Source organism: Uloborus diversus, chromosome 9 (assembly GCF_026930045.1).
Source record: "Uloborus diversus isolate 005 chromosome 9, Udiv.v.3.1, whole genome shotgun sequence".
NCBI lineage: Eukaryota > Metazoa > Arthropoda > Arachnida > Araneae > Uloboridae > Uloborus > Uloborus diversus.
In genome coordinates this window covers 67,339,144-67,365,486 of record NC_072739.1, presented here as the reverse complement: position 1 = coordinate 67,365,486, position 26,343 = coordinate 67,339,144, and the positions used below count along the sequence as shown (strand labels likewise).

Here is a 26,343-nt window from a genome sequence, read left to right as displayed (position 1 = left end):
GGTATTTGCCATACAGCTTTTGTTAAACTTTTATTTAAAATATCAATCATGAAAATAATTCTTTTTTTAAAGCTTTTTTCCCCAGATTTTTAATGCATGCTGTTGATTTTGTTTCAATGTATTCCTGGTAATAATCCACTCATCTAAATCTTTTCCCCCTCAAGTCCTGCAGGCTACCTCAACATGGCGAGGGAATGTACCTGGGCGGAACGGGCAAAGTACGTCGGGAGAGTTTCCTCCTGGTAGGGTCACCCAAGACCTGAAGGCCATTTCATTATGCTCAACTAAGGTCTGCAGGCATAGGAGCAAAGTCAGACTTCTACCTCTTGGTGCTCCGGGTACTTCGTACTTTCAGAAGATGCACAAATACTTCTTGACCATGATTAGTTCGCATTATTTATCCGCACAAATAAGACAACTCAACATCCTGAATATTTAAGACAGGTTGCTTTAGAAGTGATTAATAGTATTCCATACCTGCCAAGCCTTCCGGATTTCCCGGAAGTTTTACGGATTTTTATGTCCTTTTCCGTTTTTCCGGTTATGAGCAAAATCTTCCGGATTTTTGACGTTTTGTAGGAAAGCCAGTTTTGGCGCTAACGATTCTTTTGTGGTACGTTTTAGGCCAAGTAGCCAAGGAAAGGTTGCCGTAGGAGAATGGCACGAGGAGAAGTGAGGCAAGATTATGACATGACGGAGTGATACAGCGCATGACTTCATCGGAATCCAATCAAAGCAAGCGTCGCGCCTGGCAACTAGGGGCACAATTTCGGCGCCGATTATCTTCTTGTTCTCTCAGTTTGAGCTGTTTTTGCTTTGCTCTTTTTTTAAAATGAGTACCAAATGTTATTTCCAAACTTTTAAAGAAAGCAATAAAAGTAATATTTACTGAACAAAAGTAAGTTCAATTGATATGAAATTCATAACTAATATATTGTTAAATGAAAAGAGGATAGGGGTCCTGTTTGATTTTATTTTGCGTTAAAATCTTGTGGATAAAAATAAAAAAATCTTCCGGATTTTTTTTCTCGGAGGTTGGCAGGTATGGTATTCCTACTAAGGTTGTTTTGATTTACACAGACGGCAGCAGAATTGAAGGGAACACTGGAAGTGGAGTTGTTAAGTCTGGAGATGAAGAAATATCTCTTAAACATAGAAATACTGATTACTGCTCCGTGTTCTGCTCTGAATTGATCGCCATTGACATGGCTCTCTGGATTATATTGCTGAGCAACGTTTCCCTAGAGAGACATGGATCCTATCAGACAGTCGCAGTTCAATCCAATACTTGCAAAATTGGAGATTCATTGCAGATCAAAAGGGGATAAGAATTGTTAAAAAAACTCGAGTCCTGTTCTTGTGACCTCCATTTACAATGGATTCCATCTCATGTGAATTTGAGATATAACGACATAGCGGATGGACTGGGGCGAAAGAGGGATCTACTATGACTCAGAAGTGGGGATGACTAGTGGGGATCCTCTGAATTACCTTGAACTGTACTCCAGATGTAAAGCTACTATAAACAGCTCTTGGAGATGTCCTCCTGAGCATCCATGGTATTTTTGAGAGTGTCCTGGTGTTTCCCTTGGATTTGAGAGTGACAGGAGGGATCAAACTGCTTTGACTCATCTGAGAACAGGTCATCTAAAAACCCTCAGGTTTTCCCATGGTAATAGGACTTTCCCAGTTTGCACCAAATGTCATACTGAAGAGGCCACTGCATAACATCTGATTTTTTGTGTTGGCTTGGTACGCAAGGATCTACTGAAGAGACCTGCTTCTGTCTTGAAGTTGATTAAGGCGAACAACCTCATGGATCTGATTCAGATCAGAGAGATAAGCAAGAAGAAGAAGAAAAACCAGATTTTTAAGACCTCTCTTTGCATATTTTTCTCACAAAGGATGCCCAATTATCTTTGACTAGAACTTTTCTGAATTACTCTCGTATAAGTGTGTAAACTCTCAATTTCGACTTATTAATTGTGTGTTTCTAGGGTTCAATTACTCCATTCGACATCCTCTCCTGATCGAGTTCAGTAAGGCTCGAAAAGCCCGTTGCTCTCCTTTGTATACTGTACAAGAAAAAGCAGGAGCTGTGTTTGGAGAAAGGATGGGATTTGAAAGGGTTCTTTACTTTGATCCTTCTTTATCTAGTGAGTATTGTTGTGAACTACTTTTCTTTTCAGTTTAATATGCATTTGTTCACATATTGCTTGTTGTTTTCTAGGTTTTTTTTTAAACTAAAAATTATATTCTTAATTTATTTTCATTTTATATACACTTTCTTATCAAGCAGAGTCTATCAGTATACCATTGTTGAAAACCGAACATATTTCTGCAAAATATTTTATAGTTCTGTGATAGACAAAAGGGTCTCCAAAAATGCATTGTGATGGGTCCCCAAACCTGTAAATCTGTCACTTTTCTTAATGTATCAAAAGTATTAGTATTTTATAAATTGTGAGTAAGTACAAATACAGTTAGAATATAATTATCTACTTGTAGTTAGTACTACATATTTCAAATATGTTTATTTACTCACTTTTAGTTGTATTTGTATTCATGTTTGAGATTTAGATTGCAATTCATTTGGAATATTTGTTTGATAAACAATATTCTTATTCCGTACAAAATGTTATTCTTGATTTAGAGGAAGAGCGATTAAAACCACCTGCAATAGTTTTTGAAAAGCCATCATGGTTTGAAAATGTTAAAGAAGAATATACCGCTTGCAGAGAGAGAGTTGGAATAATAGATATGTCTTCTTTTACCAAATTTCATCTCAAGGTAATTCTTTTTTTTTTTTTTAATTTTTTTTCCATTTAAATGCAGTAAAACATCCTCCATCAATGAACAATTTTTCAATGTAATAGCAGCATAACTTAAAAATATCTCTATTTTATTTTAGTCTGGAGGCAGAGAAGTTGTTGATTTGCTGCAACTCTTATGCTCTAATGACATTGATGTCCCTGTTGGAAATATTGTTTCATCTGGAATGCAAAATGACAAAGGCTGCTACGAAAATGATTGTCTTCTTCTACGAAGGGCTCATAATTGGTAAATATTATTCATTACAATTCATTTTTACCTTTTCTTTTACATAAGAGGTATGAACAAATGTTGCCAATTTTCTTTTTGGTCGTCATTTAAAAGTTATAATTGCTCATAACGAAAAAGCTTAAGATATTTGTATTTTTTTATGAATCAAACAAACAGCTAAGCATAGATAATTTTTTTAACCTGAATTCATTGACTAGGTTTGACTGAAAACTGCGTGTTATATGCCAAAACATGTAAGCAAAATTGATATTTTTGAAAGAAATGCTCATATGTTTGTGAATATAAGTGATGCTTTCACAAAAATCTATAAATTGTTTTGTGTAGTAATTTTTGAAATTTACAGCTTATTCCAAGATATTTACAGTGAAGGCTGGTTAAAAAAAAAAAAAAAAAAAAAAAAAAAAACTTTTTTCGTGTCTTCAATTTATTGCTGGTTTTCTCAATGCATGGGGATTAAATGTTTATTGAAAAATGTGAGCTGGAGCATACCTTTTACGTGACAAAGAATGCAAAATTGTTTTCTTATTTCTCAAGAAATTCTTTAAAATAGGAACTTTTGCAAGTGATGTGGTTTCTGTTTGCCTCTGTATAGACCCAACATTTTATGTCCATGAAATAACTTATCGTGTACAAATCTTGTTTAATGCTCATGCAGCTATTTCATGATGTCTCCAACTGCTCAACAAACTCGTATCACCGAATGGATGAAACGCCATTTGCCCAAAGATGGCTCCATTTCCTTGAGAGATGTCACATCTATGTACACAGTTTTAAACATTGTAGGACCAAAGTCAAAAGAATTGATGTGCGAATTGACCAGAACTGAAATGGATTTACCGGGATTTACATGCAAGGTATGTTATTTAGTTTTGTACTTTATTTTTGTTTTAAAATTTTTTTTATAAATTGCTGAGCTGTAGCATAAGGATATATTCTTTCAACTCTTGCAGTAAGAAAATTGGTATAGTTGCAAACTCGTTAAAAAAAATTTCCTATCCAATACGGAAGGTACTTTTGTAGGCATATCACATCCCAGCAAGGAAAGTGACCAACTTAATAAAAAAAACATTGGAGAAAATCAAGGTTTTACACAATAGTTGTTTTAAGTGATTTTGTGTCAAATATAACAATACATGCAGAAAAGTTAATGATGTAATGTTTACTGGTTGGTTTTCATTGTCTAAACTAATATTGCACATTAAAATTTAAAAATTTTCTTCTAAATCATAAAATTTGAGTAATGTATCACTATTGATTACATCATTTTTACAGCACCATGCATCAGTTATGTAAACTAACTTAGCGAGTTTTATGGCAAGAAAGAAAATTAAATTTAGATTTTAAATCAATAGTTGGTATTTTTCCCCAAAATTTTGAGTTCTGTTGCTTTTCTTGCCGATGTCCAACATCTTATTTTAATTCTGTTTTCTTCAGACCTTCTTTCTTCAAATATCAAAAAGCTGTTTCAACTGCATTTGTCAAGTATTAAGAACTACTGAAAACTATTGGCATTGTTAAGTTTACTACTGAAAGCTTAGAATTAAAGTGGCATATCAGTATGCACTGCATTGAAGAATAAAGCATGTTTAGCTTTATTCTTCAATGTTTTGTTGCAGAGGAGGGTTCTTGCTGTGATATCAAATGTATTTCATGTAAAATAAAGACTATTCCAAAAAAAAAGATGATAGAGATGATATTTCTGTTAGCATGTCACATTTAAATAAATAGGACATTAATACAACAAAAAATAAGAATTTAATACAGCTTGGATGAAATAAGCCACTGTACATTGGATTTTTAAAAAAGTTTCTATATTTAAAACTCTTGGTTTAGGCAGTTTTATTTAAGTGTATGTTTTTCTCTTGTATTAAGAAGTTTTTCTTTTATTACTCTTTTTTGTTCATCATATTCAATCTTTCTTTGAATATGCCCACCATTTCTTTGGTATTTGATTTGAAAAAATCACAATATCATTTCTTCTAATTATTAGGCTTCCAATTTCATAATTATAATGAACCATGAAGATATTTAACTCCAAAAGTTAAATATTGTAATGGTTCCAGAAATATCTTATGCAGTTAGTATCTCTTGAGGTACTTATATAAATCTAATAATATCAAGGTTTCAACACCATGAGTAATAATCTGATAAGGTTTTATGTATTAAATGTATATTTTATTTTTTAGTGGAAAAATATAATTGTTTTTGATGTATTTTGAATACTCATTATTTATTACAGAAAATAAATGTTGGATATGCTGGGGAAGTTTTAGTAATGGCATTTAACAACACAGGAGAACCAGGATATTCCCTTTATATACCATCTGAGGTAAAGTAGTCTATTTTTTCTATATATTGTAAAATTCAATTGTTTTTTAAACCCTTCTGTAAAGGAATTGGCAGTTACAAAGCAAAATCGAAATATATAATGCAAAAATAAAAAGTTTGCTGGAGGCTAACAGCTGTTTATTCAACAGATTCAGTAGATTAATTGTTATTAAATTGTAAATAGTTAGAAAGGTAAAAAAGCAACAAACGAAATATATTAGCACAAATAAGAAAAAAAAATTAAATACATTTGTTTTTACATTTTTTTTTTGTTAAGTAAATGCATGGTGCCTCCATACACACTAACGAGTAAGCCATGTTCCATTTCTTTACTAAGTGGAATGTACATGTAATAGTTCAGTAGTATGAAATTATTTTTTCTAGAGTTATATTATTCGAGTTAGAGTCTATTATTAATTTATGCTGATATACTATTGTAATATTTGAGTAAAGTTTATATGAACAAATTATAAATCTGCTTTTTATGCCAATAATACAATAACAGTCATAAGGGAGAAATTTGCTCTGAAAACTGTATGTACATGTCATTGCTGCTAACTCTCCCGATTCACTCAGGAGACTCTCGAGTTTCTCCTAAATTTCAGGGCTCCCAAATAGTCCGCTTTTCCCGCCAAAGTCCGTTTTTTATGGTAAAGTCCACTTTAGACCGCTTTTTAACATTTTGGTCCAATTAGTCCGCTTTTATAGTTTTCCATTTCGTTAAAAGTTACTGTACACTCAAAAACGCCGCCGCAGCGCATGTTAAACAAGGTTCGTACGCCCATAAAAAAGCTTGAAAAGTTCTTGTGTGTGTGGGGGGGGGGGTATTTTCAAGTTCTTGAAAAAGTATGAAAAGTTTCTTTATTGCTTTAATTCTTTCAAAAATCTTTGGATTCTGCTTGTAATTCATTTAAAAATACTTCATTAGTGCAATTTTCTGAACATATATATTCGATATGATCTATCGCGTAAAATTGCTTTTGTGTTTGAGGTTTCAATCCTTTTGCATCTTGTTAACATTTTGATGCTTTTTACAATTCAAAGTGGTTTTGACACGTGCTTACCTTAGCTTAGTTTATTTTTCGTTTAATTTCAATAATTAACGAAGGAAGTATTTTGGAAATCATGGCAACATTGAACTTACTCGGACTTCACCGAAAAATGCTTCTCGCGTTTGAAATTTCAATCCTTTTGCATCTTGTAAATATGTTGATGTTTTCCACAATTGGAAGTTATTTTAACATATGCTACCTTAGTTTAGCGCATTTTTCGTTTAATTTCAATAATTGACGAAGGGAATATTTTGGAAACCATGGCAACATTGAACTTACTCAGACTTCGCTGAAAAATGCTTCTCGCGTTTAAAATTTCAATCCTTTGCATCTTGTAAATATTTTGATGTTTTCTACAATTGGAAGTTATTTTGACATATACAACCTTAGTTTAGCTTATTTTTCGTTTAATTTCAATAATTAACGAAGGAAATGTTTTGGAAACCATGACATCATCGAACTTATTCGGATTTCGTGGAAAATTGCATCTCACGTTTGAATTTTCAATCCTTTTGCATTTTGTGAACATTTTGATGTTTTTGACAATTTTAGGTTATTTTGACATATGCTACTTTAAATTAGCTTATTTTTCATTTAATTTCATTAATTAACAAAGGAATTATTTTGGAAACCATGGTAACATTGAACTTACTCGGACTTTGCGGAAAATTGCTTTTAGTGTTTGAAATTTTAATCTTTTTTAATCATGTAAATATTAAAATATTTTGTGCCTAAGTGCCTCCTCCCCTCCCATCCAATTTTTTTGTGTAAATAATACTATTATGCAATAGATAAAAAGATCAGTTGTGCAGAAGGTTATAAAGGAATCATATCATTACAAATCAGTATTATGGTTAATTAACAAATTATCTTCACAGATTTAGCCCAGCAGGATGCTGATTTGCCTTTTGGTGGCAGCTGATTTGCCTTTTGGTGCTTCCTTGGGCTTAAGTGAATGGTCCTCCCAAGGTCCTCTTTTTAATCCTAACTGGTCCTCTTTGGTCCTCTTTTTGATTGAAAATGGTCCTCTTTTACCCTTTTCTAAAGCTACAATGTGTTGGGAGCCCTGAAATTTTCATCAAAGCAACCCAAACTCCCCAAAAGAGGAATTTTTCAGTGATTAGAATTTAGGGAAAAACCCCTATCCTAAGATGCTCAGGATGGCAGAAACAAAACTTTTTCATCAACGACTATGGAAAAGTCATTTTAAATACATGTTTATTTCATTTTCCGTCTTTTGAAATTTGTATTTCCAAAAAACTGTTTTTCAAAATTCTGGATTTTTCTCTGAATTTCGTAAACTTCACTTGCTGCTAGTAATTTTTATCATCACTCATATGAAAATTTGAATTTCGGATCCTGCTGGATTTTTAAAAGCTGAATTGCAGATCCTAAACTAGCTTGATTTGAGAAATCCCTACTTCGGGGGTGTTTGTGATCTGGAAATTTTGGGGTAAACAACACAGTCTAGAACAGAAAAATTATTTTTCAAAAACTTTTTAAATGCTTTTTATCAATGATTTTTGTATGCATATTTGAAGAGTTTTTACCGGGGGTGGGGGGGGGGGAATTAAGCTTCCTCATAGTTTCAGAAAATTTTACTTGGGTCAACTATCACCCCTGCCCTACTTATACTTTAAAAATCCTTTAGACAGGCAAATTTTTGGCCTTTAATTTATTTCATGCAAAAGTCTCCTGAGTTTTATATATATATATATATATATATATATATATATATATATATATATATATATATATATATATATATATATATATATATATACATATATACATTAGTTTCTCCAATTTTTCAATGTTGGAAGCTATTGCACGTTTCAGAAACAAATGAAATTGTTTCTTCAAAGCAAGGAAATTCAGCTGAAGGAAAAATAGTCAGTTACATGTACAATTTGATATTCTTTCACTGAAGGACAGCTAAATTGGAGCACCTGGAAGCAAAGGGATGTAAGTGCCCAGCTGTTTTGGGGTACGAAATGGTAATAGTAGCTCTGGTAGTTAATGCTATACAGCATGATTTAAGAAAACTTTTTAATGAAAGCCTATTTAATGTTTGAAATTTGCAAGCCTTCTATTCAAAACTTGAAAAGTCCACTTACAACCCTTTGCTTTTCACAACCTCAATTATTGCTTTTAAACAGGTGTGTGCAATTTTCAGCAAAGAGTGTTTTGACACAAGTTCATATGGGAGAATTTATGAGAGATGTGGTCTGGTCACTTAACTTTACATTTTGCATTTGGGTTCACCCATTTCCTGAGTGTAAATAATGTACATATCAATAACAACTCTCAAGTTCTACTTTTAAAAAATTTTATGAAAGCAAAGGTAAATTAATAGCTGTGAAGTGGTTTCAACAAAAGTGTGCTTTTTTTCATATATTTTTTAAATTTTCAGTATGCTTTACATGTTTATAACAATTTGCTTACTGCTGGGAGAGATTATGGCATCAGAAATGTTGGATATTATGCTCTACGCTTCTTGAGAATTGAGAAATTTATACCTTTCTGGGCTGAAGAATTGGATAGCCATACTACGCCCTTTGAAGTTGGACGAGGCTTTAAAGTAAAAATGCAGGCAAGTTTTTGTATATACTTAATATCATAGTCTTTATGTAATACTTCTGTAACCATATTACATGTTTTTAAAAAATTCTAAATGCAGTTGATTCTCTATTTAACGACTTTCAAAGTACCACAAATAATCGTCCTTAAGTAGAATGTATCTTAAATAGAATGCTTCTAAAACTACAGTGGAGCATCATGGACCGTAAAAAGTAGTCATCAAATAGAGAAAGTCGTTGAATGAGCATTATTAAATAGAAAACCAACTGTACTTACAATACTATTTGTTAAACTAAGATTGAAATATCAGCTATATTTTATTTATTTATTCTAATTATTCATATGTCCTATTAACCATAAAAACTGTCGAATCTTAAAAAAATTTATGAAACTGTACTAAGAATTAAAGTCAATTAATTACCTTTGTATAAATATTTTAATGTTAAAAGTCCATGTTATTAAAGCAAGAAATTTGTAAAATATTTGTATGCACATGCTTTAAGGTTAGTAGGAATCCCTTTCTTAATGCAGAAATTCATTATCACTGCATTCAAGACACATTTGGCATTAGTAAACTGTAGTTTATACAATGCAAAAGATATGCATAGTAAATAATTTCTGAAATCTGCCTCTGTTACATATGAATTAAACTTTTCCATAGTAAGGGAGAAGGCAGGTACTGCAGATTATTTGAATGATTCTCTCAATTTTTAGTTTATTTCTCTGTAACTTTTGGTCAAGTCGTAACGACAATGTGCACTTCTATTTAGCCACATGGGGTCAATATAGGCAAAAAAAAAAAAAAAAAAGATTTGTCAGTAAACACATTACAAAATTGTAAAACAAATCATTCAATATGCTACCGAATTAAAGGTGAAAGTACAAGCTCTTATGAAAAAAACAGTACTTTATGTGTTACAGCTGGCATTTAGTACGGTTTTTTTTAAACATTTATCAAAATTGTTTACTCTAGAACCCTTCCCTCCTGTAAAGTGCTTGTATATATCCAAGGTGAAAGCAGCAGTTTTTTGTAATTTTTTGCTGTAAATGGAAAACTTTAACTATATTTGAATTTATGTTACTGTTTTTACTTAAACTTAAGGATTTTCCCATTAAGTGAAAAATGCTCTTAGCTAATTTTTTAGGCTTTCTTTTTTCTGCTAAGAAATATGTACTGGAAAGTCTTCAAAGTACTATCAAATATTTTTTTTCTTATGGGGCTATGGTAGAGGCACTTCCTATTGCAGTTCCCTATTTTTAGTATTGAATCCAAAATGCATTTCTTCAAACGTCTCAAAGACTCATTTCTGCAGGTACTGTTATTTACCTGCCCACAGTAGTAAAGGCCCGAAGCCAAAAAACTTTTGTCGGATGTCTTTTCATCCATAAGCTCATTACTTTTTGCATTGAAAAATGCCTTCCCTGTAACGCCGAAACACGTGTGTGCTGTAATTGACAAATTTGTGCTTTTTTTAACGTTTTTTTTTTTCTTACTTTACATCAATCTGAAGTGCATTTTCAGCCGCTCACGACAACATTCTGGACCAAGTCTTTTGCTAGAGTACCATTAATAAGCATTATTGTATGTTGAAAAAATTAGGCTCAATTTCTTAGCCAAAAGTTATTTGATTATTTTTCAGAACTTTTAATGATAGTTGGAAGTGCCACAATGTTTAATTTACGAGAAAAAAGACTTGTGCCTTTTGTTCTTGAACTATATCCACAAAGCTCGATAAATTTACAGCTAAAACTTGGTATAAATTTCAAAGTAGAAAAACATTGTTTTAAATGGGATGTTAATAATGCTATTGCAAAGGGAGAATCCCCTCCACAATGTTGATTTTAAGAGTTAGCCAAACTTGAAAAATTGATCTTTAGGTTGCTAATCGCTGCTATAAGCTCTGCTGTAACTTTATTTGTAATAATAGTCGGGTTTTCAACAACCTTTAATGTGTACACTCTTGTTTGTGAAAATTGCAACACCACGAAGGACTTACGCGAGTGGGATGAAAATAGCAGGAAATGTAAAGCACAGGGGTCGAAGTAGTCCTATATATCCTATATTTCCTATATTTTCAAAAAAAAGCATCAAAATTGTCCTACATTTCCTATATTTTTCAAAAACGTCCCATATTTTCTATATTCCCTTTTTTTACCCTATATATCTTTTAAAAAGAACAGTAAATAAACTTTCTGACATCGGATTTTTCGCTGAAAGTACTTGCCCAAACGAATTTCAAATTAAAAAACGCAACTAAATCCTGCAACAGGCATCTTCTCTCATTGGCTACAGCAATGTGACATCACTCTATAGTTGGTGGAGTTTTGAGAACTAAGTCTGAAGTTGGTTTTAGAATTTTGCGTTTGGGGGGCAACAGCCATTTGTTTTGTTTTCCATCATGGGGTTTTTCGTTTTTGTTGTATAGGGGCCTTGGTGGCCGTGTGGTTTCGCCAACTTGCTTTGTAATCGGAGAGGCGCAGGTTCGATTCCCGTCTGTAGCCATGAGTGTTCTTTTATTCCTATGTGATTTACATCTTTCATGTGTATTGTCCTGGAAATAAAATATGGAAAAAGGTTGTGGATTTTTAGAGGTAAAATCTTCTCTGCTGAGAATAGCTATATACCCCAATGTGTGTTACCATAAATCAAATCCTTGGTGTATTTTTGTGTTCAGTGCATTTTCTAATTGGAATTTTCTAATATTCTTTTTGCAATCTTTTCTTTTTGTAAAATTTTGGGATCATCGAATGTTAGTTCCTTATGACGTTAAAACGTGGTTTGTTGTATTAAGTGGAATTATAATGGCGAAATCGCATTGTTTAACACAATTTCGTGTGGAGTGGTTGAACCAGGAGGGCATTAATTGTACAACTTTTGGTGCATGTGCACTAAAGGAAAAGATGATTTTACCGCTTTTTGCCATTTTTGCAACTGTTTGTCGTTTTGCAACCATTTGAGGCAGCATGCTAAAACATTCAAGCGTAAAGAAAACTCTGAAAAACGTCAGGAGGATCCTCCTCAAGCTCCCTTTGTTCTTAATAGAAGTGGTAAAAGGTTCAGTTTAGATATAAAATCTAATAATAGTGGAATTTGTACTTAGGTCATGAGTGAGGAAGAAAAATAAAAATCAGCTTTGTTCAAATTTTGTCCAGTTATTTAGTCTATAAAGTACACTTTTTTGAAAAATTATTCTTTCAACTACAGGAAAGTCATTTGAGATGTAAGTTATAATTTTGTTTGAGGTTTTTTTTTTTTTTTTGGAAACAAAAACATTGATAAGAATAACTAAATAATATATGATATGTATTATTTCTTTTTTCATAGCAAAATTATTCATATAATGTGTCCTATATTTGTCCTATATTTTTTGTGGAAAACGTCCTATATGTGACAAGTCGGTCACTTCTACCCCTGAAAGTATGCAAATGATTAGAATTGCAAACCGGTAGCGCATGTGTATGCTGAGCAGTGCCCTCTGAAAGGTGGATCAAACCCCATATAAATAGACGGCTGTAGTGAGGCATGTATGATTATCGGTGTTTATATGCTAGAGTAAACGTTAACTCAATCTTTATTATGCTTCTTTGACGAAAGAAAGCAAAATTTGAGCAAACTTCGGAGTTTGAACGAGGCAGAATCTTTGGCCTTCATGAAGCTGGATTGTCTTATCGTGCAGTAGCCGCTCGTGTGCAATGTAACAGCAGCACAATCATGCATGTTTGGAAGCAGTGGGCGGACGAGGTTCGGACAGCTCGGAAATCTGGGAGTGGACCCCGAAATGTGACGTCAGCTCGCGATGAAAGACACCTGGTGCGTATGGCGCTGACAGACCGCACAGCTTTTTCTAGACAATTGGCAGCAAAGTGGTCAACAGCTACAGGTGTTTCATTGTGTGCTTCATCAATTCAGAGACGTCTGCTGCAGCGTGGGCTGCGCGCAAGGATTCCTTTATGTTGGGGAATGTGTCTTTACAGGGTTCCAACAGGCCCTCAAAAGTCCCTATAAAGGCCCTATTTTCAACTATTGCTTGTAGGGGCCCCTCTAAAAGCCATATTTTGTAGTCAAAAGCCCTAAAAAATAATGAAAGGCCTTATTTTATTAGGATTTGTGTCATTCCGTGTTAAATCAACAACAACAAAAAATCCTAACTTTATTTCTTAGATTTTCATGAAACTTTTAGAAACCTTACTATTTGATGTCTTAAATTTATTTATACTTTTTAAAAATCTATCATTCATAAGTTGGCTTGCCAGATTTCTGAAGTGCTCAACCGGGACACCGGAACCCCCCCCCCCCCAATCGTCGCTAGTATTCGAAAGGTACACACCTGTGGTTGATTTTTGGATTTTTTTGTTGGGCAGTTTATTTTAAATGCTCTGAATATAAGGTTACTAATTATGAACCGAAAATATGACGTAAGCAGGTAAAATTTGAACATTTCGACAAATTATTTTACAATTTATTTTAGTTAGAAACACATTGAATGATGAATAAAAAAATGAACAATATTTAGACACACTTTTCATTTTACGGGAATATTTTAGTCTTTTTTGGTTTTAATTTTGCTGTAAAATTTTTTCAAGCTAATCCGGTATTAATTTTACAAGAAAATGTTGATATAAGTAACAGTAATAATTGTCCTAAATAATCCTTTAAGGCCTTTTTGGTCATTTGTAATCAGTTATCTTTTTCCGGGACATGAAGTAAACCGACCGGGACACCGGGATTTTGTCTGAAAACGGGACGTCTGGCAAGCCTATTCATAAGTTACTAGGGGGCTATCGCCCCCTGCTCGCTATCGCTCGCCAACCCCCGGAACTGCTTACGCAGTTCCCTGTGGATCGCTTCGCGATCCATGCTCGCTTCGCTCGCTCGCTGTATGCCAATACATTAGCCTAGCTAAAATTTTCCGTAAAAATAAAAGTTGGTAATTGCATTTAGGTCACCATCCATTTAACCAATATGAAAATTACGTTCATAATGTTAATTTGTCTGCTTTAGCCAGATTTTCGACAGTTTAACTTTGCTGTATGTAAGATGACTGCCTTGGCAATGTGCACAACTTTACCATTATAGATACAAAAGTGTCTGTCATTGCTTTGGAGAGATTGCACTTCTACCTGTTGGTCCGCGGAAGGTATTTTATTTCCCTTCTACCACCCATTGGAAAACCAATGAAGGCATTCCCCTATCCGCCACCTGGGGACGCGCCCTCTAGGGGTTACAGGCTCCCCCGAGGGATGTATTTACATTATTTACACTCTTATATATATTTACATATTTACACTCTTATATATTCTAATCTGAGAAAACTTCCTCATATACACAATTAAAAATGTCCCGTTTGGGAGCCACAACTGACACTGCTTCAAAAGATCTTGTTCTTGATAATGCCACATAGAGCTGGCCATGACTAAAAACAGGCTCAGAGAGCACCAAACATATTTTCTCAAACGTTTGTCCTTCTTGTTGTTATTCTGAATCCTTGCCACGTCACGAACAAAAAATGGTTTAACTAAAAACGCGAAAACTCGCCAAGGCTACTTTGCTTGCACAATACTAAAACTACTATAACCCTAAACAAATTTGGCGAAACCTTTCAGCTGAGAATAAAAGGAATAAAGTAAATTCTTTCTCGGTTATTCATTTTGAACTGAACTGTCGTACTGAAGCAGAGAATAGACGACGCTCAAAGCGCCTACGCGTTCAAAACAACATTGCCGATGAACATGATTGTGGAGCAATGTGTGAAGAATGCGAATTTTGTGGTGCTCTTTATTGGCAGAAAGAGCGTAATACTGCAAATAAATATACTAAATGTTGCCATGACGGAAAGGTGCGGTTACCGGCATTGTGTGACGCACCTGATCTGTTGAAGGAACTGCTGACTGAAAATTCCCCAGCCGCTAAAAATTATCGGCAGCGAATCAGAGAATACAACTCTGGAAATGGCTCATCTTAAATTGGATTCAAGAACGGTTTCCTGCCTTCTTTGAGCTTTTCTTTGCTGATTAAGGTTGAAATGGGCCACAGCCCGACTCAAACTCATCTCAAAAAAAAAAAAAGTTCGTTGAGTATTCTGTGATTCAAGATTTCAAAACAACGTAGAAGTTTGTTTACATGATTTATCGGCGAAGTGTTGCCAACAGAGGTTTAGAAATTCACCCCTTCATTTGCCGGCACGTAAGAGAATTATATATATAGATGTGCAATTAATTTTTGCAATTTGTTTAACAGCTTTTTTTTTTACTTGCCAGCAGTGTTTTGAAGTGTTTAATTCAAGGGTTCTATGAGAGCAACAGAGTTGTATACTAATTCATTTTGATGTTACTTGCACTTTAATTTTATATACGGTAACCGCGGATAACCGAAATCGCGGATAATCCACTAAGTAAGTAGAAGACAATATTTGTCTATGCAATAGCTTTAGATAGATCAATAATGTAATAGAAATTTAATTAAAATGATAACATTTTATAAAAAACATGTAGAAGCTAGAAAAGGATTGCTTCTTCTAGCAAATGGATTTTACACATATGCGAGCAAATGGTGCAAACAGATTAATTTGAAACATATCAAGCTAGGTTACACCAAGATATTTATGCATAGGGGGAAAGGAGGGAAGTTTTTTTTGAACAAGATCAATTATGCTCGTAAGTCGTATCGATCTAAAAGTCAATAAATATAGTGCAGATTTAAAGCAGTAACCAGGAAGTAGTGTAAATCTATAAATCAGGATTCAAGCAGTTAGGTTTCAGGGACCATGAAAGGTTTGATGCTATTGAAAGGGGAAGAAAAAAATAGGGGTGACTAGAAACAGTTTTTTACTAAATTGAAATGTGTACATTTATCTATACATTCAGTTAACCATTGGCAAAAAAAAAGTTTTGTTGAATGTGTGAAAGCCGGTGGGTAATCCACCCTGTGGATAATCAGGAGTTTAGTGCAGGGCCCAACTAAAACTTTATGAGGATACTGGGTACGAACTTCATTTGCCCCTACCCCCTCTTCCCTGGCTTTTACTATAGTTGTAAAATATTTTGATTATTAAGTATTTACTGTATCCACCCTGAATGTGATAATGTCTAATATTGCATTAAATTGTGAAAACATTATAATATGTCATGTTGGTAAACTTTTGATTGGCAGCAATAGGACATAAATTTCAAAGATATCTCTTATGTAGCATTTAAAATGCAATAAAATTTAATATTAAGCTTGGAATGACTTTGAAATTTCTGAAAAAGCTTGTAATTTTAAATAGATTTCATTTTTTCCCTAGACTTAATGTTTGCTTTTGCTGTGGTGCAATTTGAATTTGTTTCATTTAAAAAAAACTTTAGCTACAAATTTGGTGCCCCCCCCCCAAAATGTTAATGCCCTGGCCTGTGCCCCATGTGCCCATGCCTTAATTTGGCCCTGGTTTAGTGAATGGTTTATTTTCAAGAAAAACTTTTTCACGAAATTATGAATTTAAAATGTCCTTTAAAATTTTTGAAAAAAATCTTAAATATGTTTTAATGAATACATCCAACATGTTTCAGAGTGGGACTATGAGTGCCTCAGTAGTAATAGCAAATAGTGTGAGAAATTTTTTTGCAATTTTTTCAAAATTTCACTGTTAAATGTAAAAACTCATGTTTTATGAAAGCGACAGAGTTTTACAATCGCTCATTTTAAAGATAATTACATTCACTTTAGTTTGTAACTTGAATAATTTTTGAGAAAAAATGTTTGCTACAAAATTTGAAAATGTAAAAATTCAAAAATTTTTATGATGGTGTCCTTTATTTTTTAAAAAAATACTATTTGATTTTTTAATGCATATTTATAAAAATGTCCAAAAATTTTCAGCGGAGCCATGAAAGGGTTCAGCAGTTACTAAAATGTTTTAGCAAAAATTAGAGTAATGTGTCCTGCATTATTTGCTGTCCTTTCTTGGTCTCACTCTGAAATTCTCTGTATTCATTAAACTACAATAAAAATCATGTGTTTTTTCCAACAATTTTCAAAGATTATCTTTAAAAAATTTCAACTTTACATTTTATAAAAAATAAAAAAATTCTCAAATTATTCAAGGTACATAAACATAATAAATTAATGCACATGTAGTTTTCCTTAAAATGAGCTTTCATACAACTCTAGTGCTCCCATAGAACTTTAGTTACAACGTTTTAAAGCTCTGCTGTCGAGTAAAAAAAAAGTGCTTTGAAATGAATTTCAAAATTATTCGTCAATTATGAATGATAGATTTAAAAAAAAAAAACATAAAAATAAATTGAAGACCTCAAAGAAAATTGGTGTGCGACATTGGCTTGTATTTGCCCTAATTATTTTAAAATTGTGCTGTAAAAAGGCCATATAAAGGCCCTATTTTTTAATCTGTTGGAAGAGTGGGAACTCTGCTTTACCTTAAGTTCATAGAACTAAATAAAAGGTTTACAGAACCCCAACATCAAAAAGCCGTGCAGTCTGCCAATAAGAAATAAAATATACTCAAAATAATTTAAATAAATAACATTTATACAAAAATATCACACTATACAACAAGAAAAATGTTTTGTTAAATACCAAAATTAATTTAGATTGTAAACCCCCCAATTATCACAGAAATTTCAAAGTTAAATTCTTAAACAAACATATTTAGAAAAACGCGAAATATTTTAGAAAAATTGTAAAATGTTGATGGGCTATAATTCTCCAGCATAAAGCAAGAAAGAGAATAGCCCAAGTTTTGCAAAGAATAATGATAATTCAAAGCTATTAAATTAGCAAAGTGTAATACGCGATTGGAGTAGTCAAACTATTAAATAGAAATTTATCTTCTGCTGCATGAAGAATCTTATATTAAGTGACGAAAAGTCATTCTTTAAAAATATCAACGATTTATTAAACAATTAACAATTGTAAAAGATAAAATGAGAAAATAATAAAGTAACTTGAAGAATCAATAACTCAAAGCCATACGCAAAACTAAAGTATAATCATGAACTTTGTAGACCTATTATATCTATTTACTAATTCTATTAAGTATTACCAAATATTCCATTGAAGAGGTTTTCATGATCTCTATTCATAGATCTCTAATACTAACATTTCAATAATGCATCACGAACACTAAGTTCGGCGAGTTCTAGTAGAATCTATTAGATCACATCTAACTACCGATCAGAAAACTAACTTCCTATTAATCCATTCCAAAAACTGAATGGCTATCTCGATGGCTGAAAAGCCAAGAGCCGAAAACCCCAACTGCAAACTGCAAGTTGACAAACTAAAACATCTATCGTAGATGCGAGAAGTGAAAAAGAGAAAGAGTCATATCACACGAGCGTATAAATACTGCTTTCCCAATTAGCATAACGCGTCATCTCAAGTTCGACACGTGCGGAAAAGACGTGTGCAAAAAGCTTCTAGAATGCGTGAGAACGAGTGACGTCATCTGACCTTCAATTCGCCGGGAAGCGAAAACAGATTCACTCATTGTTTACGTTTTCATCTGAAGTTGAAGTACGCGGGAAGAATCGCTTGTCAAAGCGAAAAGGATATTACAACGCGAACAACGCTAACATGCATAGTAAGTTTACAATTAAATAGCTTTAGTTTGTAAATGATGAGATACATATAATTAAATAATAACATTGTACTTAGGATAAACTTAGTGTTTATCAATGTCCCCCCCATCTCATTATCTTACAAATTCAATATAAATTCAATAAATTAAAAATAAATTCATATGGCTTCAAGCTTTACATATGAATTCCTTTACAACAATATTAGTAGAAATTAGAAACACGAAAAGTATTTTTCATTGGGAATAAATACAGTAACCCATCGAACTTCAAATTTTCACAAGAATTGTAGAAAAAAATTTTTCTTCATTATCCATCATTGATTGAAAAATTGGGTAGACAGTCCTGTGAAATGTCCTAAGAAAATACAGTCCTTCCATAGATACACACTCAATCTGAAAATAGTTACAACATACAACAAGTAACTGTTCAAATCAGCACAAGATGTATAAGCACTTATAAATTTTTAGTTGTATAAACACATTGAAAGAAAAAAATTTATGTTTTGACTTCTTAAATACGTGAAAACAATGCGTTAAGTTATACATTTATGATTTGTAAAAAAAATTTCAATAAATTTAGACAATTCAATGCGAGTCATTGGTTTTGTAAATATGTCCGATAAATTATCTTTACTTCTGACATATTTAATGTTAAAAACATCTTTATATATTAAATCTCTAATGAAAAACAATTTAACATCGATGTGTTTACTTCTGTGATTTTCAACTGATGATTTTACAAATTGAATAGCAGCTTGATTATCAACAAATAGCGAGGATTTTACTTTAGATTTTACAGTTTTAGTTTCAATACATTCATTCAAAATCCTATCAAACCATATCAATTCTTTGACAGTTTCAGTCATTGCGACAAATTCTGCCTCCATAGTTGAAAGACTTACACATTTTTCTTTAAAAGTGCGCCATTCTATGGGCGAATTATCAAGCAAGATAAGTTGACCTCCAACGGATGTTCGGTCATCTCTATTTGAAGCGAAATCTGCATCAGTATAAGCAATGATTTGGATTTTGTTACAATTTAATTTCAATTTTAAATTCTTTGTATTATAAACATAACCAAGTAATCTTAATAATCCGTTCCAATGGGTAATACCGGGATTGCTTTGAAATTGACTGAAAATGTTAATTGCATAAGATATATCCGGTCTTGTTTGATTTGCAATAAAACTTAAACATCCTAATAGATTTCTATATGGTAATTTACTCATTTCTTTGATTTCATCGTCATTTTTCGGACAATCTTTAGTTGAGTAGACACAACCTTTACTAATTGGTAATGACGACATAGAAAAATTATATTTACTAAATCTTTTACATACTTCTTCAATATAATTAGTTTGATGTAGATGAAAGCCATTTTTGCCTTCTTCAAATTCTACACCTAGTAGTTTTCTCGTCTTACCCAATACTTTTAAGTCAAAATGTTTACTTAATAATTTTAAACAATTTTTAATATCACAGTCCTTTTTACAAAAAATAACGATGTCATCAACATATAATAGCAAAATTACACTAGAATTATAAAATACACAATTGCAACATGAAAATTTGTTAAATCCTAATTTTGACAAAACATTGAAAATTTCATTGTACCACAGACGTCCACTTTGATGTAATCCATAAATTGCCTTATTTAATTTGCAATATAAATTTTCCTTTCCTTTTTCAACAAAACCTGGGGGTTGACACATATATATTTGTTCGTCAATTGGGGCATACAGATAGGCATTTTTTACATCACATTGAACATTTGACCATTTTAAACATACTATTAATAATGTAAAGAAAAACCGAATTATACCAAATTGAACTACTGGGGAAAAGGTATCTTCAAAATTTAATCCTTTAATTTGAGCAAAACCCTGAGCACAAAGCCGTGTTTTGAATCTTATAATATCCCCCTGTTCGTTTTTCTTAAGTGTATAAACCCAGCGACTACCAACTGGAGTGGTATTTGCTGGTAATTTGGCCAAAGTCCAAACATTTCTATCATGCATACATTGGATCTCAGACTTCATTGCATCATGCCATTTTTCCCGCTCTGTTGACGTAAGAGTCTGTTTATAAGTGCGTGGAATTTTAATATCATTTTCTAGTCAAGATTCTGTTATACTTGAACTAGAATTATGGCTTGCAATTTCCCCCTGAAAGGTATCTTTCCCTTGAAAATTAAATAAGGATGGTTCAAAAACAAGATTTAATTTATCACAATATTTTCTTACATCATGAGCAGATCTTAACCTTTTAGATTGACCCTTTTCAAAATAATATATGTCATTTCTTGACCCATCGGGTCGTGGAACAATTTTTCGGACCCATGTTGGATTCCTCATGATCCTGGACTTGTCATCGTCTGACGTGTCCCCCTCAGTATTTGAATCACTATTTGAATCTGAATCACTATGAATGTTAGATTCTCTGTTAGAGATTTCTGGCGCGTCAACGTCAGATTGACTCTGCTCCTCCTCAGTTTCTACATCTGTATCACTATCGAGTGGACGAGAGGTTAGAGGCCATGATAAAGTATTATTATCCAACTTAGAATGAAAATGGTCTTTGTAAAAATGACCTTCTTTAAAAGAAACATTAATGGATTCAATTACCGCGTTAGTATCAGGTATCCAGATACGATAACCTTTGGTACTAAACGCATACCCAATCATAATACCTTTTTGGGCTTTAGCATCCAATTTGTTTCTACGTTGTCGTGGAGTACCCACGAATGAAATTGTGCCGAAAGGCTTAAGATGTTTTACAGATGGTTTATTACTGCCATATAGTTCAAATGGAGTTTTGTCTTGATTGGAGTGACAAACCCTGTTCCAAGTGTATGCAAAATACAACATTGCATCTGGCCAGAATTCTTTTGGCAAACCACTTTCTATTAACAAGACACGGGTACAATCAGCGACAATTCTGTTATAATTCTCCGCAGAACCATTTTGTTCTGGCGTGTAATAATTAGTAAGTTCATGTTTAATACCAAGCTTTTCACAAAAATTATCCAAATTATGATTAACAAATTCCCTACCATTATCTGTCCTAATAGCTTTTACTTTCTTATATAAAAATCTTTCAGCTCTAGTAATATGCTTTTTGAAAATTTCTGCGACCTGACCCTTTGATTTAATGGGATACAAAAATGCGCGTCGAGAAAAGTCATCAATGATAGATAAGTAAAATTTTTCACCATTTTTACCAGGTACATTGCAAGGGCCCCATACATCAGCATGTAAAAGCTCTAATGGGTATTTACTACGTTTTTCAGTCAACGACTTGAAACTGACTCTTTTAAATTTACCAATTTTACAGTCACACTGAATTTTAGAATTTTTAAACTTTGGTAAACCCCTTGCTCCCTGCAATTTACTAGTTTTCTTAATACTATCAATATTGACATGCGCCAAGCGCTTATGCCAAGTTTCTAAATCTTCAACACGACTAGATTCAGAATTAAAATGACTAGAATTTAAAGGAATTTGATTTGACTTTTTAGAATTTACAATATATACACCATTCTTAAGTTTTGCTTTTAAAATTAGACCTTCTTTGTCAGAAACTTCCACAAAACCATTCCCCCCTTTAAATTTAGCTCCTCCTTTGTCGAATTTTGTACCAGATAACAAATTCCGCCTTAATTGCGGGGAATACAGAACATCTTTTAGAACTACAGACCTTTTTCCAAATCTTACTTTAATATCTCCTTTCCCTACAATCGGGAAGGTCTGATTTTTGATGGCAACAGCCATTTTGCTATTTTTTAAAGGTGTAAAAGTTCTAAACCAGTCTCTGTTTCCAGAAAAATGATCACTGGCAGCAGTATCAAAAAGCCATACAGAGGGCTTTTCCTCTACATGGTTTAAGTTAGCTTCACAAATAAAAAAGTTCTTGTACTCACATCGGGTGCTTGAAGGTGAACGATTCCTCTCCCTTGAAAAATGTTGTTTCCTCCTATATGGGCTCCGCCCTCTTCTATTGGTTCTGTCCTGGGATCCTTGACCTTTCCTGTTCTGGGCTGAAGAATTCCGATATAGTCGTGGACAATCTCTTTTGAAGTGTCCAGGCTGCTTACAATAGTAACACAACCTCTTTCTGGTTTCAACATAAGCGATTTCTGATTTAGTATTTAAATTTTCACGAAGTGCTAGACGTCCTTCTTCTACTATTAGATCAACTATAATTTCTTCAAATTTAAAAGTAGCATCTGGTCTGATTAATATCGATTGTATTATATGGTCAAATTCTATAGGTAAGTTTTGTAACAATTGAAAAATTAGAAAATCTTCAGGGAAATCTTTGTGTACAATTTTTATCTTCTCGTAAATGCGTCTTAAGCGGGCTGCGTATAGGTTTAATTTTTCTCCCAAATCTATTTTGCAATTATTTAACTCTGCGTACAGTTGCAACTGAATGCAGCGGTTTTCCAGGAAGAAGTGATCTTTGAGCTTTCGCCAAGATAAGGTAGGTTCTTCTATATTTTCAATTGTCTTTTTAAATTCTTGTTCGATGTTAAGAAAAATTAACGATAGGGCAAGTCTCTTGCGGTAGTGAAAATCTTTGATATCTCGCTTAGTGACGTCAGAGTCTTTTGAAATTACGGGAAGTTCTTCGGAACCAATGACAATATCCCAGCAATCTTTTTCCATAAGTAGGAATTTGACATTTACCGCCCATTCGGTGTAGTTGTTGCTATTCAACTTTTCTATGGTGTAAGTAGGACCTGCCATTTTCAAAAAAATTTCAAATTTTTCTTAAATTTTAACTAAAATAGTCAAAGATGTCGACTCTTGGATCCATCGATTCATTTTGTAAATTAGTGAACGGTTCCCCCCGTCACTAACTATCATAGAAATCTTGAAGAAAGGTAATCTCTTGAAAAAAAAAAGTTCAAATTTGGAAAAATTCATCAAATCTTGAATAAACCTGTACAAAAAGTTCAATTATCTTGCAAAAAATTCTTCCTAATCTTCTTTTAAATCTTGACACTTGAAAAATGAATTAAATTTCCGATAATCTGACTTCAGATAACAGCATTATATTTCATCTCGTATTTGACTAACTCTATAATCTGGGCTACCATAACCATTGATGGGCTATAATTCTCCAGCATAAAGCAGGAAAGAGAATAGCCCAAGTTTTGCAAAGAATAATGATAATTCAAAGCTATTAAATTAGCAAAGTGTAATACGCGATTGGAGTAATCAAACTATTAAATAGAAATTTATCTTCTGCTGCATGAAGAATCTTATATTAAGTGACGAAAAGTCATTCTTTAAAAATATCAACGATTTATTAAACAATTAACAATTGTAAAAGATAAAATGAGAAAATAATAAAGTAACTTGAAGAATCAATAACTCAAAGCCATACGCAAAATTAAAGTATAATCATGAACTTTGTAGACCTATTATATCTATTTACTAATTCTATTAAGTATTACCAAATATTCCATTGAAGAGGTTTTCATGATCTCTATTCATAGATCTCTAATACTAACATTTCAATAATGCATCACGAACACTAAGTTCGGCGAGTTCTAGTAGAATCTATTAGATCACATCTAACTACCGATCAGAAAACTAACTTCCTATTAATCCATTCCAAAAACTGTGAATGGCTATCTCGATGGCTGAAAAGCCAAGAGCCGAAAACCCCAACTGCAAACTGCAAGTTGACAAACTAAAACATCTATCGTAGATGCGAGAAGTGAAAAAGAGAAAGAGTCATATCACACGAGCGTATAAATACTGCTTTCCCAATTAGCATAACGCGTCATCTCAAGTTCGACACGTGCGGAAAAGACGTGTGCAAAAAGCTTCTAGAATGCGTGAGAACGAGTGACGTCATCTGACCTTCAATTCGCCGGGAAGCGAAAACAGATTCACTCATTGTTTACGTTTTTATCTGAAGTTGAAGTACGCGGGAAGAATCGCTTGTCAAAGCGAAAAGGATATTACAACGCGAACAACGCTAACATGCATAGTAAGTTTACAATTAAATAGCTTTAGTTTGTAAATGATGAGATACATATAATTAAATAATAACATTGTACTTAGGATAAACTTAGTGTTTATCAATGTCCCCCCATCTCATTATCTTACAAATTCAATATAAATTCAATAAATTAAAAATAAATTCATATGGCTTCAAGCTTTACATATGAATTCCTTTACAACAATATTAGTAGAAATTAGAAACACGAAAAGTATTTTTCATTGGGAATAAATACAGTAACCCATCGAACTTCAAATTTTCACAAGAATTGTAGAAAAAAAATTTTCTTCATTATCCATCATTGATTGAAAAATTGGGTAGACAGTCCTGTGAAATGTCCTAAGAAAATACAGTCCTTCCATAGATACACACTCAATCTGAAAATAGTTACAACATACAACAAGTAACTGTTCAAATCAGCACAAGATGTATAAGCACTTATAAATTTTTAGTTGTATAAACACATTGAAAGAAAAAAAATTATGTTTTGACTTCTTAAATACGTGAAAACAATGCGTTAAGTTATACATTTATGATTTGTAAAAAAAATTTCAATAAATTTAGACAATTCAATGCGAGTCATTGGTTTTGTAAATATGTCCGATAAATTATCTTTACTTCTGACATATTTAATGTTAAAAACATCTTTATATATTAAATCTCTAATGAAAAACAATTTAACATCGATGTGTTTACTTCTGTGATTTTCAACTGATGATTTTACAAATTGAATAGCAGCTTGATTATCAACAAATAGCGAGGATTTTACTTTAGATTTTAGTTTTAGTTTCAATACATTCATTCAAAATCCTATCAAACCATATCAATTCTTTGACAGTTTCAGTCATTGCGACAAATTCTGCCTCCATAGTTGAAAGACTTACACATTTTTCATTAAAAGTGCGCCATTCTATGGGCGAATTATCAAGCAAGATAAGTTGACCTCCAACGGATGTTCGGTCATCTCTATTTGAAGCGAAATCTGCATCAGTATAAGCAATGATTTGGATTTTGTTACAATTTAATTTCAATTTTAAATTCTTTGTATTATAAACATAACCAAGTAATCTTAATAATCCGTTCCAATGGGTAATACCGGGATTGCTTTGAAATTGACTGAAAATGTTAATTGCATAAGATATATCCGGTCTAGTTTGATTTGCAATAAAACTTAAACATCCTAATAGATTTCTATATGGTAATTTACTCATTTCTTTGATTTCATCGTCATTTTTCGGACAATCTTTAGTTGAGTAGACACAACCTTTACTAATTGGTAATGACGAGATAGAAAAATTATATTTACTAAATCTTTTACATACTTCTTCAATATAATTAGTTTGATGTAGATGAAAGCCATTTTTGCCTTCTTCAAATTCTACACCTAGTAGTTTTCTCGTCTTACCCAATACTTTTAAGTCAAAATGTTTACTTAATAATTTTAAACAATTTTTAATATCACAGTCCTTTTTACAAAAAATAACGATGTCATCAACATATAATAGCAAAATTACACTAGAATTATAAAATACACAATTGCAACATGAAAATTTGTTAAATCCTAATTTTGACAAAACATTGAAAATTTCATTGTACCACAGACGTCCACTTTGATGTAATCCATAAATTGCCTTATTTAATTTGCAATATAAATTTTCCTTTCCTTTTTCAACAAAACCTGGGGGTTGACACATATATATTTGTTCGTCAATTGGGGCATACAGATAGGC

The 26,343-nt window shown here is 32.7% G+C and overlaps 1 protein-coding gene across 1 annotated transcript in view; it reads left to right on the top strand.

Moving 5' to 3' along the window:
• LOC129229833 (pyruvate dehydrogenase phosphatase regulatory subunit, mitochondrial-like) overlaps nt 1-26,343 on the top strand; it is a gene marked incomplete at its 5' end in the record, with an annotated part of 96,666 nt that overhangs the window by 61,608 nt on the left and 8,715 nt on the right. The window contains 6 exon segments of the mRNA XM_054864207.1: nt 1,998-2,156; nt 2,654-2,790; nt 2,912-3,060; nt 3,719-3,917; nt 5,303-5,392; nt 8,857-9,036. Of these exon segments, the coding sequence (XP_054720182.1) occupies nt 1,998-2,156; nt 2,654-2,790; nt 2,912-3,060; nt 3,719-3,917; nt 5,303-5,392; nt 8,857-9,036 (914 nt within the window).